General features: G+C 42.4%; 1 protein-coding gene across 8 annotated transcripts in view; it reads left to right on the forward strand.

Moving 5' to 3' along the window:
• Positions 1-304: 304 nt before the first annotated feature.
• The window catches only part of BLNK (B cell linker), a 131015-nt gene continuing 115358 nt past the window's right edge, over positions 305-15961 (forward strand). For 2 of the 8 annotated variants that reach the window (XM_077350215.1, XM_077350216.1), the window contains exons 1-2: positions 9407-9515; positions 14557-14619. In XM_077350215.1, the coding sequence (XP_077206330.1) occupies positions 9441-9515; positions 14557-14619 (138 nt within the window). In that variant the 5' untranslated portion in view covers positions 9407-9440. Of the gene's footprint in view, positions 378-5756; positions 5893-9406; positions 9516-14556; positions 14620-15961 lie in introns of those variants that run through there. The other 6 variants (XM_077350217.1, XM_077350220.1, XM_077350223.1 and 3 more) reach the window with 6 other exon arrangements.

The following is a 15961-nucleotide window of genomic DNA, read 5'->3' on the forward strand; positions in this document are numbered from 1 at the left end:
TCCCTCTAAGCTAGAAAGGTCCACAGAAGACCAGTCTGCTCATCATTCTGAGGTGTGGTTATCTTCTTCTACCACTTCCACTTGCCCAAGAAGCTGACATGTCAACATGTACTAGTATCAAAGAAGTCAGAGTGTACTGATATATATCGTTTCATGAAAAGTGTCATGAATCATGTCTGTTCCCCACGGAAAATAGTTTGACGTTTCTTTGTTCCTGTTCTCCACTGATAAGTGGAGATGCTCTCTGCAATATATATATATTCCTCCCTTTCTATTGTATTGTAGACTTCATGTTGCATTTCCATGTGTAGACATTCTGAAATGTAAATCTGTACCGCTAAGAACCAACAGCCAAAGGGATCAGACAGTTAAAGGAGGTAAGAATTGCTATTGGTATTATCTGCTTGCAAAAATACTGTTGCTTTTTCTCTTTTTGTAAAACAGACTCAGAAATAAATCCCTTAACGTTGATCCCCCAATGTTCTCCGGCTAGTTAATCATCGATTATCATCTAGTGTATTATTATATAGAACACAATCTAACAAATACAGCAATTGGGTTTGTCAAAGAGGAAATATCGCAGCTTGTCCTTGTAATACAAGTCAGTATAAGACAGTAATGGGGTTTTTTTTTATTAGAGTCATACAAAATTTTTACTGTTCCTGTAAAAGGCTTGGTGAGGATTAGAGTATTATTTCTGGCATACTGTTGACACAGCTTTTTGAACCTGACTTGCTGAAGCGTGAAGGGGGGGGGGGATCACACAGCACAACTGCAGAGTTCCTTTAATCTCCTTTTGCAGGTTTTAAAACACAACTGAGAGAGGTTTCTCAGTGGAACAGGCTTCCTCGAGAGGTGGTGGGTTCTCCATCTTTGGAAATTTTTAAACAGAGGCTGGATAACCATCTGACAGAGAGGCTGATTCTGTGAAGGTTCAAGGGGGTGCCAGGTTACAGTGGATGAGTGATGAGTGATAGGGTTGTGAGTGTCCTGCATTGTGTGTGGGATTGGACTGGATGGCCCATGAGGTCCCTTCCAACTCTATGATTCCATGATTCCATGAGTCTAACTTAATCAAATCAAAACCTGTGTCCCAGGTGGTTTATAATCAAGGGTCACTTGTCATCTTTAACTTAAGTCTGGTCTGATCTCATCAGACCTCGGCTGCTATGCGGGGTCAGCCCTGATTAGTCCTTGGATGGGGACTATCAAGGAAGCCCATGGTTGCAACTTGCTACACAGAGGCAGGCAATGGCAAATCACCTCAGAATGTCTCTTGCCTTGAAAACCTTATGGGGTTGCCATAAGTTGTCTGCAACTGGACAGCACTTTCAACCACCACCAAAACCGAAGCCCATTCCGCACAAGGATCAATGTGGCAAATTGCTTACAAAAAGAAATAACAGAATTTAAAATAGTGGAATTCGGCGTAACGCATACCTGCCTTTGTAGTGGAATGCAGTAGCGTTTCAATCGTTTCCCACAGGTTTCCGGTCTCACCAAAAATCACTAGAAAGGAAGCGATTTTTTTCATGCTTTGTCCCGCACCTGGCTGTCAATCAAACGAGCAGCAAATGGGCAGTTGTTACCATGCTCCGGAAAAGCCCCTTTCCCTTTAAGAACAGTTAAAAAAAAAAGAAAAACACATGTCGCAACGAAAATGCCTTGATTCCTTGATTCCTTGCTTCCTCCTAATGTAGAGACCCATCTAGCTGGCAGCTGGCGTGTGAGTTGCCGATTCATCGTTGCCACGCTCCCCCGAGTGAAACCCCCCCCCCCATGCACGGGCATGATTTTCGGCCAAAAATAAAGGGAACTTGCAAACGGGGCTGTGTTGTGCTTGGTGACTTAGGGGAGCTTTAAAGCAGCTCTGTGGAGGGACTGCACCCAGAGAAGCCTCGCTGGGTGAATGAAGGCTCGCCGGCTCGTTGCTCTCCGCTCACTCTGAGAAAAAAAAATGGTGATCGCTTCGCCAGAAGTTCAGAGGAGAGAGCCAGGGGGAGGGACTTTGTTGAAACCACAACAATGGGAATGCACAGTTCTTTTTCGCTAGTGTTGCAGATTGTTTGCAAGAGTATAGCACTTTTCGGAGGGTGAATCCAGCAAAATGGATTTAAGCGTTACAATGAATCGCTTTTTGCTGATCAGTTTCAGGAGTGTGGCAGATTATGTGCGACGTCGTGCATAACTGCAAATTAGTAGTGTTTACAATTTGCCACACTCCTGCTACATTTAACTTGTGCTGAATGGGCCCGAAAGTTCATTTCCATTAAGGAAGTGTCTTCTCAATGAACCCATACCACCAGCAACACTGAGTTTATCTCTGAGCTATCCTAAAATATTTCTAGCCACATCTCTAGTGTGATAAACACAGAGAAACAGAAGTGCCAGGCTGTGTCTGGGTTGTACCATGACAAACTAGAAGAGAGGGTTGAAAATCTGGATTATTTTGAAGTCGGGACTATTAGGACTCAAACATAGAAGGGTAATAAGAGACAGACGATCTGAAAAGCCAAAATGGTCAAGGGGGCTACTTCTGCAGAATAATCTGTAAGGCAACCCCTAACCCTTCTCAAGTTAATTGTATAGTTCAGAGAAGAGAGATACTCCTTGATTTCACAGAACCATCCATGTGACAATTCCATGAAGCACTACTCTCAATTTAAAATCAGTGGTGTTACCACATCCACTATGTGAGCCCTAATTAGTAGGGAAAGAGTAGGAAGCCGAATAGGGATGTCAGTCTTCAGGGGGGACCTGGAATCCTCTGGAATTATAGCTTATCTCCAGAGTAGAGAGATCAGTTCCCCTGGAGAAAGTGACTACTTTGGAGAATGGACTCCATAGTATTATACTCTACTGAGGTCCTTCTCCACCCCCAAATTCTGCCCACTCCCAGTTCCACCCTCCCCCCCAAAAAAAAGTCTCCTGGTGTTTCCCAACCCAGAGGTGTCACCCCTAAAGGTGAATTCAGGAAAAAATAAATGACACTGAACCAAGGAATGAAAACAGATTCAAATAGTTTTGGAAAAGGTAAACATCAAGATGTTGATGGAACCACTGGAGCACCCCAAGGTATTTGTAGGCAAACATTAGGTACAGTCTTTCTATTTGCACATGATCTCTTTTTTATTTTATCAAAGATTTTTAAACCACATCTTGAGAGTGATTGTGATGTTTTTAAAACTGCCATGAACTTGATCTGCAATAGATACTCCAAGATGGAATAGTAGCTCAGTGATTCTGACTTGAAGGTCTGCCACACTGTTCAAATATATAAAGAAATTACCCAATTAAATTGCGAGGCACACTGAAATATACACAAGAGAGATCAGACAAGCAGGCATTTCATCATCAGTTGTTAAAAATCAAAGGGAATTTTTGATATACAGGTAAACAGGTATGTGACAAGCAGTATTTTTGGCATGAATTTGGATAAAACAATGAAAACTTAGTAAAATAATAATGCATAATAAGGTATATGAACAAAAGAATATGAGAAAACGTTACTACATAGTAGGAGAAATTATCCTGGATGCAGAGAGGAGCAATTAATAAATCATAGTAGAAGTAGTAATAGTAGGTAGTAGTAGTAGTAGTAGTAGTAGTAGTATAAAAATGATTATTTTGGAAATATTGCTTGCAGTCAAAAATTAAGAATACATAATGCAGCAGAATGTTCCTAGGACCCTGGTATGCATCCCAAAATCCATCCAGCTGTTGACCCTTTTCCTGTGCTGGGAGGAACTCACAAAAATGGTGTAGCATAATGGTTAGAATACCAGACTGGGAAGATCTAGGATCAAATCACATCCAGGAATGGTCACTAGAGCCATCTTGGGCTTGAGAGTCATTTCTCTCAGCACAAGCTATGCCACCAAGACCACTTTGAGGATAAAACGGGAAAGGGGAGAACAGTATCATGCAATGTTCTGAACTCTTGGCAGGATAGAAATGTGAGAGATATACAATGGTGCTCAGTCATGAGAAGATCAGGGCAAAGACCGTTTACGCACTGGAGGTTTCATGCTGGGCTGCAGGCTGGAGTTTTAGTTATGGCAGGTTGCCCCACTTTTTCCTGCACCCACATGGGGAGCACTTGGCCCCGTGTGTCTCATCTGCCCCCAAATTGTGCTCCTGCATGGGAGCTGGGGCAGTGAAGTTCCCAGTGCATAAACGGTCCAAGAGGACTCTGCCTCCCCTATCCCGCTACATAGATTAATTTATGGAACATACATGAGCATCACCATACTGAATCAGACCAATAATCCACCTAGTCCAGCATCCTGCTTCACACAGAGGACTAACCAGTTGCCCTGATGGTCCAATAAGCAGAGTGCAGAGGCAATGGCCTCTCCCTAACATGGCATCCTTGTCACCAGTATTCTGAAATTTTCTGTGTTTGGATAAGGGATTTAGTCACCATGGCTAGTACCCATTGGTAGATCTGCCTTCCATGAGTAGGTCTAACCTCCCTTTTCAAGTATTTTTGGTGCTTGTTCACAAGATATCTGCTAACAGGCAGTGCTTCCAATAAGTAACTTCCACATATTTATACACTAGAAGGAACTAACTATTTTCCATCCAACAAACCTGGAAACAAAGAATAACTATGCAAATATAAACACTTATATTCTGTTTATCTAAGATGGTTAGAAGCAGCTTGCAACAATATGGAGAACTTTTTAAAAACATGGATCTTCCATAAAAGTTCAAAATCAGAAAAACACATTCCAATCAAGTACCTTTTAAATAAAAGTGTGTGTGGGGGGGGTTCAATCTCTCAGAAATGACAAGGGGGAAGAAGTATTCTGGCACCTTCCAGATGGCTGCTCCAGAGTTTTGGAGACAGAACAGAGAAAGATCAGCCCTCAATGATTTCAGCCTCACGTGGCAAACCAAAAAGGTCTGCCAACAAGACTCTATGAGCTGCTCTAAGCTGACAGGCAGGCAGTGGGAAGGCACCTTTAAGTTGGGAGCATCAACAATCCCAAATTAAATCTGTACAATGTAGCTTGCAGCTGTTTCAAGAATATGATTCAAGTCACAACAACTTGCACAGCAACAACTATAACACCTTCTCTGCAAGGCCAGTGTGGTACTGCCATACCATGGTGAATAGGGATACCAGTCCCCAGGGGATCCCCCAGCTTTACAGCTCATCTCCAGGTGACAGAGATCAGTTCCACTGAAGGTGGATTTCATAGCATTATACTCCACTGAGGTTCCTCCCCACACCAAATCTCACCTGCTCCTTGCTCCAGCCCAAAATCTCCAGGAATTTCTGAGCTCAGAGGCAGCAATTGTGACAGTGAACCTGGGGCTTTCAAGTAGCCATGCACCTTTAAGCAGCCATGCACAACGACATTGTGACACATAAGCCAATGTGTCACTGGTACATGGGGAACAACCTTTTCCCAACAGCCTGTTTTATGCAGCCTCTGTTGCTTTGCACTGAGTATTAACACATCCCTCTTGTGCTTCCTGTTAAACCATTACTTTTCCCCTTCCTCCACGGTCCAGCTCCCTACCCAGCCCAGAATTAAATAAACGCAGTCAATATTTCCCTTTACAGCTACAGAACTGGAGGTGGTGGCTGAAATACAGAGTTCTGCTCATGCTGCCAGGAGACTGATCTGTGAATCTCATAAAGAGAATTCTAGTAGCTCCCTTTGCAGGGAACTTCTTGGGAAATTTGTGCAACTCACTTCCTGAAGTGTTTTATGGTTTTAAGGCTTCTTGTTTCCTTCCCACAGGACGTAGCGTGCCTGTCAATCATTCTATCAACATAAGGGTGTTTACAGAGGAATAGCAGATAAAACAAACCACTCTGGACTCTAGCCACTGAGAAGAAGTTTCACTACAAAGCAACAACATTCTTATCTGTACGGGGTAAGTTGTCCTTTAAATGCTTTATGTGCCATATCTTCAGCACTATGTGTCTTTCTTTAAACAGTATGTCTGTTAACAAAATACATGCAAGTGTGATATGGAAAGGGAGAAAACAGTACCAGAACATTTGCTCCTCTTGTCACACTGATCTTGGTTCGAAAAGCGGTTGTATATTGGAGGATAATGTGGAAGAGAGTAAGTGGTAACAGTTTTGGAAGCCAAGAACAGTATAATTCCCAGTTCACAGCTGCTCATATGGCTTCAGTAAGAAACTGCTTGAAGAGATACATTTATAAATCCTTGTAAACAAGAGTTAGGAATTTGCTTCCTGTGAGTGCAAGAAGAGTTTAAAATAGTTGGTTTTTCATAAAAGAGGAGCATCAGTTGCCTTGCTGCCAAACAGAAATGAGAGCGGAAGAGCAGTCTTTCAAGTAACTTCATTCCAAAAACAGATCAGAACTGAAAAATTAAAGACCACATCAAACAGCTGTGGAATAGTATATCCCCATCCTCAGGCCTTAGGCAAAACCATTGGGTCACAATGATGCAGGATTCCTGTAGGAAACAAGAGGGTTTCGGCCACAATTATTTCTAACTTTGTGCCCCGTGTTTAATTTGTAGTAGAAAAGTCTTTGTTGCATGGTTACATTTATTTTTTAAAAATACAGAGCATTTATTTTTTGTTGAGAAAGGGAATGTAGGCAGCTATTGTGTTAAGACAGAAGACTAGTTTGTTCTTAGATGTGCCAACCCCAGAATACACACTGGAGTACGATGCCCACTGGGATTGCTATGTCAACCTTAGCAGCCATCAGGATTAATTTGTGGGGTGAGTATTTCTATGGCACACTATTCTTAGTTTGGGGCATGTTTATATACAGAAGGATAATTGTTTTCTCTAATGAAGAGCTCAAAGTTCATCCTTTCTAAGCCCAATTCCCTACTACCATGGAGATCCCCTAAACACTTAGGGGGAAAGGTCTTTAAAGCAGTTTGACAAATATGGAAGGAGAACATTAGAGAATCCAATGAGTCCAGTGCTCCCCACACTAACAGTTTCTTTTCCATTTATGTACCTGTGTGTTACACTGAATTTCTGTATTTTGGATCATTGACATTTACATATTAATGCTTCCAGTCTCAAATGAATGTTATATAGGTTGCCAGCTCTGAGTTGGGAAATACCTGGAGACCTTGCAGGTGGAGCCAGGAGTGGGTGGGATTTGGGGCAGGGAGGAACCTCAATGGAGTCCACTCTCCAAAGCAGTCATTTTCTCGGGGGAACCGATCTCTGTCACCTGCAAATGAGCTATAATTACAGGGGATCCCAAGTTCCCACTTGGGGACTGACATGCCTAATTACAGGTCCAAACATGGATACCATTGGTTTCTACTTTTCAAAGTTCTACTAGTGAATGTTGACAATTGCATCTACCTGACTACCAGCATTGATCAGTGTGTCTCTGATATCTGACTTTTTAGTTGGTTGGGCTGTGATTGTAAACATAACAATGTAGACACTTTCAATATTTCTGATAGGTCCACAGCCAGCAATTAAGGTAAAGTGGCATAGGGGTTGCCAAAGACTTATCACTCCAGACCCAGAAATGCAATGAGCAAGGCCTGGTGATGTCATGGAATGGAACTGGCAACGTCTCATTGAATAACAGTGTAGTGGAATCAGCTAAAATTCTTTGTGGGAAATTATCATATATTTAGAATGCAAATCAGTAGTTCTGTACTGTAAAAGGCATGATGGATATTAAAGGAAGATAAGACCATGAAGAAAATGTGAGTTGATTTTACCTCAGTGAAGGAAATTGAACTATAAGGTACATATATATGCATGAGGTAGAGTTGAATAGCTGACAACTCCCTCAAGGCAATCCCTTGTGCAGCATTTCTGGTTTTTGCCTTGAGGGGAGCTGTCAATTATCTTACTCCAGTGCTTCTTCATACATGGTACCTCCTATCCATCTATTTCAGATTTCTTGACTTTTGTACCATTGAGAAACCCCTGGAACATTCCTCAGGCTTCAAGAAACCCCAGAAGTGGTGTGATTGTGCAGAATATAGTTGGGAAGCACAACTGCATACCCACCCACCTGGGACCCCTCTCCTTCCCCCCCCCCCTTCAAGCCCATCATTGGCCATTGTGGGGGAGGTTCAACATGACCACATATGACTACCCAATAAATGTTTAACAAATTTTAAAAACAAATAAAAATGGATTAACTCCCACCCATTCAGGAATCCCTTCCAGGGCCACTAGGAAAGCACAGAGTTTCATGAAACCCTGGTTGAGAAAGCCTAATCTAGTTGCTGAGGAACAAACAGGTACTGTTCTGGGTTTCTGGAAGAATGCCTCTTTCCCTCTCCTGCTTTGCCTTTGGATGCAGAGGTGTGGCAGCCAACCACAGTGGAAGTTTTCCCTGCCCCCGAGTTCTGAGGCCAATGCCTCAATCTGCTTTCTAAGTATAGCCTGTCCCCTAGTGGCCTACCCTGAGATGGCAGCCCTGGTGTTATGGTATCATCACGTTTTCTACACTCTGGTTTCAGGAGTCTACTTTCAGTGGAGCCACAAATGGCAAGGCTCTGTGTTGGTACCCCTCACAATCTCCACAAGAGGATGGGTGACAGACATAATGTTTAAATAAACCAAAAGCAGAGCTGCAGAGGACAGTGTGGCATGTTTTTAAGAGGACACTGGGCCATATCACCCAATAGCTCTGGGTTGGGGAATTCCTAGAGATTTGATGGTAGATCTTGGGGGGGGGGTTGGACTGGGGAGGGACCTCAGTGTGGTATAATGCCATAGTGCCCACCTTCCAAAGCAGCCATTTTTCCCAAGGGCTGTGTTCAAGCAGCCTTCTCCTGATCATATAGCCAGCTATTTGCACAAAATGACTTTCTGGGATTCAGTTACCATGTTCAGCGTCTCAGAAATCCAATGCGGCAATGTTGATTTTTATTTTAAAATGCATCTGTGTTGGGGCATTACTCCATAGCAATGCAGAAATGTCTTTTTTTTTAATTAATTTCAGGGCTCAGTGGAGGGGGGGAGAAACCTTCAGTCCAAGAGAGAACTGCTGTGCTGTGATTGGTAGCTTTCTGTGATTGAAAAGCCAGGGAGCAGGGGAAGAATTTCAGCTTGTTTTCCTTTGCAGCTTTGTTAGGAGGCAAAAAGCCACAATGGGGCAGAGGGAAAATGCAGGTCTCCCATGAGGAGAGCTACAAACGCAAGGTTTACCATCCCACGTTTGCAAGTAGGAGGCCACTTGCGTTTTAGCCCTCCATGCCGAAATGGTTTAAGGAATTTCACTGCAGCATTCAAAGAGAAGGACTATTAGCAAATGTCAATCAAAATCATTATCATGGAATACTCACAGCTTCAAAGTCCCTTTAAGGGGATGTGTAGCTTTAAGCTTTGATGACACAAGAAAAAAGTTACAGAGGGAACTTCCTCTAACAATTTCCAGAATCACTCAGTGATGTTTATGAAACAAGCCATTTAGATCTGAAACTGTTCATATTTGCTGGAGACCAACATGGCCACAAAACTACCCTTTCGAGAAGAATGCGACAACTGGACACCTTCCCAAGTTGCTGATCTTCTCAGACAGGTATGACACTGCTACAAGATTTTAGCTGATGGGCTTCTGCAAATCCAAGCAATAGATTATTTAATTTTTTTCCAGTATTTGTTGAATCTTAAACAGTAATTAGAGACCAACTCTTAAATGCAGTGATATTATCAGACTGCTCCACTGGCGCACAACTCACGGGAGAGGAGCTGTCTATCCTTAAACAAATTGTGATGTTAAGTATTACTGCAGGGTGCTACTGTGTAATGGGAGCAAATGGGAAATTCTAATGTTCAGTCTCCAGCTATAAACATCAAAACATTCACAAGTTTATATTCACAAGTTTATTTTAACAGTTCACTTTGAACATCTTATGGGTTTCGGCATTTTCATTATGTCAATATTTAAAGCCGTTTTCTGCTCTTTCTGAACCTTACACAAAAGACAATATTCTTTAAAATTGGAGATCAAATATGCTTTAAAGTTCAGTTTTTTCAAGTTCCTTCTCACTGTTTTACTTTCTTAACAAAAAGGAATCTATCCACATTACTCAATAATCCCCCCATATGAAAACAGCAGTCTTAAGACCTGCCTAAGTTCATTGACCTAGCAGAGTATAACTCTTCTTAAGACCGTGATGCCAAAATCCTTAAATTGCACACATTTTGTCTGAACATTTTCTTTTCAAAATATGGAATATCCATTTAATAGCAAACTTGTCCAAGAACATTCTGTATTTTCAAGTTTTCTTCACAGATTGTTATTTTCAAAAATGTTCTCTTGGTTTACTCTTCTAAGATAAAAATGACATTTTAATTATATATTTTATCGCATATGATTGTTACGTTCGGTTACATTCTATTATCCTGGGCATTTTGAAATCTCTCTACTCCCTCACAAATCTCTCTGGTGTAGAAAAGTCAAAAATCCACTTTAAAATATGTGTGTGTGTGTGTGTGTGTGCGCGCGTGTGTGTGTAATCCAAGAGTTTCAACTTTTACATTAATTACTGTTATATCCAGACAGGTAAAATAGCTGGCTTTTAATGAGGGACAGCAGGGATAGCATTACTGCTACTATTCCCCCTTTTTAAAAAAATCTTATCTGGCCTTGTATGGAAATTTGTGCAATATGAGAGGGGCATATGTTGTTTTATGAACTGAAATTCCATCACAATTTACAGGCAATAATCTGTCAGTGAGATTCCTTCCTGTAACATAATTTTCCATGAGGGTTTTCATTAGTGTTAAATTAGCAAATGCTTATTTTCAAAAGAGAATTTGCTGTAGTGATTTAAAGAGACAGTCTCTCATCTGGAGAACTGGGTTTGAGTCACCACTCCTCCTCCACATGCAGCCACCTGGGTGACCTTGGGCCAGTCACAGTTCTCTCAGAGCTCTCTCAGCCCCACCTACCTCACAGGGTGATTGTAGCAGGTGATTGTAAGCTGCTTTGAGACAGCCCCCTCCCCTTCCTAATAAGAATTAAATTATCTATGGCAACTCAGTAAAGAAAATCCAAATGGGGGGGGGCGCAACACCCCAATTAGGGTGGCCAACTCTCTTGAAAAAGTCCTGGAGATGTGGGCCATGTGTAAAGGAGAAGTATCTCAGTGGGGGACTTTAGGATAACAGTGAGCAAACTTTCTGAAGGTGATACTTCCTTCAAGGAAACTCATCTGTAGTCTGAAGATCAGTTGTCGTTCCAGAACAAGCCCCACCTTCAATTTGGCCCCAGCCCAGCCAAGGGCTACAGCTGACCTTTGCTTTCAGTTTCCATCTTCTTATCCCATCTTCAGAAATTTCCATTTCCCCAGGGTGGCAAGATTTAGCAGCAAGGAAAGAGACAGCTCAGCAGATATGTCTGACATCAGACTCCAGAACAATCAGCCCCTTGTTTGCATGGAATGGACTCTTCCTGATTCTATTATTTTATGCATGACTACCCTGTTACTGTCAAGCCCACTGGTAGGGAAGGGAGGTACAGTGGACAAATCCAGGCTGAGAAACTCCTGGAGATTAGGAGATGGACCCTGGGGCAGACAGGGACCTCTGTGAAGAACAATGCTAAAGAGTCTGCCATCTAAAGAATCAATTTTTTTCCAAAACTGATCTCTGTAGTCTGGAAATGAGTTGTAATTCCAGGGCCCCACCTGGAGGCTGGCGTCCCTAACCCTGTAGCTACCCTGACTCGGGGTTTTGATAGTTTTCTTAACTTCAACACTATACTTCAGTCAAAGCAGCCTAAAATTACATTGGCCTCTTTTTGCGGCTGCATTGTGCTGCTGACTCAGGTTCAGCTGTTGATCAGCTACAATCCCTGAAAGCTAAACTGAGTCACTGTTCTGCAAAATACTATATTCTGGCTACTTGATGAATAAATTCACACTGAGGCTTGTGACTTTAACAAGACATAAACGTTCTTTATTGTAACACAACTCCACACTATTGTTATTATTATTGTTATTGTTGTTATTATTGTTATTGTTGTTATTGTTGTTATTATTGTTATTATTGTTATTATTGTTATTATATTTATATCCTGCCTCCCCTGGAGGCTCGATACGGGTCACAAAAAACAATCCCCTAAAACAATAAAAGCACAATAAAACATGATACAATTAATACAAAAGTTAAGACAAGAATGGTGGCAAAATTCAATATAACTAACCCAATTCCACACCCACTAAGAAGGGAAAGGGAGGGGGAAGATGACAGACGCAAACATCACATATGTGAGAGGAGCTAGATTTACTTGCTGCCCGGCCTCAACCGAAAACCGGGCGGAAGAGCTCTGTCTTGCTGGCCCTGCGGAATGATGACAATTCCCGCAGGGCCCACAGCTCTTCCGGAAGCTCATTCGACCAGGTTGAGGCCAGAACTGAAAAGGCCCTGGCCCTGGTCGAGGCCAGGCGAGCTTCCTTGGGACTGAGAATGACCAATAGGTTAGCCCCCGTGGAGCATAAGGCCTTGCAAGGGGCATAGGGTGATAGGCGGTCCCTCATATACACTGGGCCCAGACCACGGATGGCCTTGAAGGTCAAAACTGAAACCTTGAACCTGATCCGGAAGATAACCAGTAGCCAATGCAGCTGCCTCAGCACTGGCTGGATATGTGCCCTCCAAGGTGTAGCCATGAGGACCCTAGCAGCCGCATTTTGGACCAGTGGCAGTTTCCGGATCAAGCCCAAAGGCAGGCCAGTGTACAGCGAGTTACAGAAATCTAATCTGGAGGTGACCGTCGCATGGATCACTGTGGCCAAGTGTTCAGAGGACAGATAGGGCGCTAGTAGCCGAACCTGGCGGAGATTGAAAAAGTGTTAATTATTCCCATACTGCAAAGGGTGGCAAAGCAGATAGATGGTCAGAGTGAGATTTGAACCCCCAAAATGTCCTGTTGAGGAGAGTGGAAGGGAAGGCAATTGCAAACCGCTTCTTTCGGGTAGTGAAAAGTGGGGTATAAAAACCAACTCTTCTTCTTTATAAAACATGATCATTTATTCTAGTTCTTTGCGTATCAGGAAACAGAAAGAACAAGCTAGAGCCTCTAAGGCTGTGATAGTAAAATGCAGTTTTTACCTCAATATCAAATTTGAGTGAACATTTATGATGGTTTATCCCTAACCTTTGTTTCCAGTTTGTTGAACCTTTGCAGCACATAAATTTCAACTACTGTTCACTTCCTCCTTTAATCCAGACATGCAAAACTTCTATCCATGCCTGACATCCTTAGGTGACAACACAAAACCATATGTACAAAGGGGGGAAATGCTGGTTCAGAAAGCACCCTGTGGTCATTCACTTAAAATACAGAGCATAAAATATAGAATTGGGGTGTACAGAATTTCTGTGAAATAAGACCAAAGATTGAGATATCCAACCTAGGCCAAAGTTTGTCCTAATCAGAATCTCCTTTGTTTGTGCCATCACATGAACTCCACATGTGTCATAGACAACAGCACTTTGTACAGAAGGACTAGTGGTTCTTCTTGTGGTACAAAGTCAAGCCTCCATTCCTGTCTGACTTCCAGTAGTGTGCTGTATTGTGCTACTGCTACTTCCTAACTCAAAACCAGAACATAGCTGTGCATATACTGTGATTTGGACTATAGTAGCACCTTCATTTGAGAGTGCTGACTATTAGGCAATAATATTATATAAATAAATAAAAATAAATATATATAGATCAGGTATGGAGACGAGGAGCCTCTGGCGCAGAGTGGTAAGGCAGCAGTCTGAAAGCTCTGCCCATGAGGCTGGGAGTTCGATACCAGCAGCCGGCTCAAGGTTGACTCAGCCTTCCATCCTTCCGAGTTCGGTAAAATGAGTACCCAGCTTGCTGGGGGGTAAACGGTAATGACTGGGGAAGGCACTGGCAAACCACCCCGTATTGAGTCTGCCATGAAAACGCTAGAGGGCGTCACCCCAAGGGTCAGACATGACCCAGTGCTTGCACAGGGGATACCTTTACCTTTTATGGAGACGAGAAATGGAAGTAACCCATGTCTCCAAAGTCCAGTTATCCACCAATGAAAACACACAATAGTGTTCTGGCAGAATTATAAGACATTGAGTAATGTCTCACATACTTTTTGTTTATCAATGGATTAGTATATAAGTTTAGTGTAAATCTGCCAGCTCTGGGTCAGGGAAAACCTAGAGACCTGGAGAGGGTGGAGCCAGTAAAGGGCGGGATATGGAGGGCAGGGACTTCAATGGGGTATAATGGCATACGGTCCACTTTCAAAGCAGCCACTTTCTCCAGAGGAATTGATCTGTTGCCTGGAAAGGAGCTGTAATTCTGGGGATCCCCAGGTCCCACCTAGAGGCTGGCATCTGTAATTTAGTGTCATAAACTGAATGAATAGCAATCCCTGTCTCAAGCTACTCTCTGAAGAATGGGGAAAAACTCTTGTCTGTCTTCATCTTTGAGCCAAAGCCATAGTTATATGGAATCAGTACATAATCTACACATCCTAAAACCAAAAACTATTGGAAACTGATTATGGCATATTAGACTGGAGTCAGCCAAAAGGCTTAAATAATATGAATACCAAATTTAGTGTTCTCCTCCTTTTCAGTGTGGGATGTATGACTGTGCCAGAATTGTGGAAAAAGTAAACATAGATGGAGTTCAGTTTTTGGTAAGTAATTTAAATATTTTTGACAAGAAAATGAGGTTTAATGGAGCATTTCTGAATGAGCACAGTACACTTGTGGTTTAAAAAAATTTTTTTTTAAAAAATACATGGAACTGTTGAAAGCTAAGGAAACAAGGTCTTCAGGTGTTACCTTAAGAAACATGTCCCCATGGTGTTTTTATTGTGTTTCTTTGTAAATTCTCTCAGGCAAATCTCTGGAAAGGTGATAAATAAAGCAAAGAGAAAGGGAGTGATAGGCCACTACAGGCAGGCCCTCACATAGTCCCCTTCCTCCTTGCCTGAAGGCCATAAACTCTCAAAAGGATTAGAAGAGTAAGTAGATCTGTGTGGATGGCCCATGCTCAAATTAGCGTTTTGAATATGGAACACACAGGTTCATTTGTTACTTTCTCTTCACAATGGAGAGGAGAGTACACACATCCAAGACTAATTCCAGGTGGTGACAGAAGAGCAAGGCAAATGTCACCTGTGAGTAGTGGCTGATGACAGGAAATGGATGGTATCAGGGGCCACTGCAAGGCAGGGAAATGAGCACAATCCCATACAGAGGCCATGTTGATGAGTTTGGACTGCATTCTTTCCTAAAGGCTTAGTGTAAACCTGAAGCAGAAGTGGGGAAAAACACATAAATGGGGAACCTGGAAACCAGCCAATTAAAGCATGGTCATGTATGCAAGCTCCCCCTCTCCCCAGCATTCCAGTTTGAAAGTTAAGGCAAAGGAAAACAGAAAATATAGAAGCAGCCAGAGTTTCCATAAGAGATTCATGGCTTCTGTCACTGAACTATGGCTCATGATTAGAAGGGTTGGTGTGCTTCATATGTCTCCAGGACTTCTTGCTCCCTCATGCAATAAGTGTTCCAATGACTCACCCATTCTGCCTTCTTTCTACTGTCTATTGCCCCTTCAAAATCCTCAACACTGCCAAATCCAAAATCCCGCCACCAAATCAGTTCTGAAATTAAATACATGTGTAGGTGCCTTTGCTTTAATTCTATGTTCAGTGTGTGTGTACATCAATTAGACACAGTCCAGATTTTTGTGTGTGTCAACTAAATCTGTACACACACAAAATTACGACCATATAATTAAAGCAAAAGCACATATACGTACATTTATTTACTTGCATAACTGATTTGATGGTGGAGTTCCAGATTTGCCAGACTTGAGCATTCATTTAATTATCGTATGGCATGTGTGTAATGTAGGCAGGAGAGCCTAGGGCTGTCTAGAGGCCAGGCAACACGTTCAGAGTTGGTTTGCCATCAACTGCTCCTACGTTGCAACCCTGGTATTCTTCAGAAGTCGATCTTCCTAGTGCGAAC

Source organism: Paroedura picta, chromosome 8 (assembly GCF_049243985.1).
Source record: "Paroedura picta isolate Pp20150507F chromosome 8, Ppicta_v3.0, whole genome shotgun sequence".
In the NCBI taxonomy this organism is placed as follows: Eukaryota; Metazoa; Chordata; class Lepidosauria; order Squamata; family Gekkonidae; genus Paroedura; species Paroedura picta.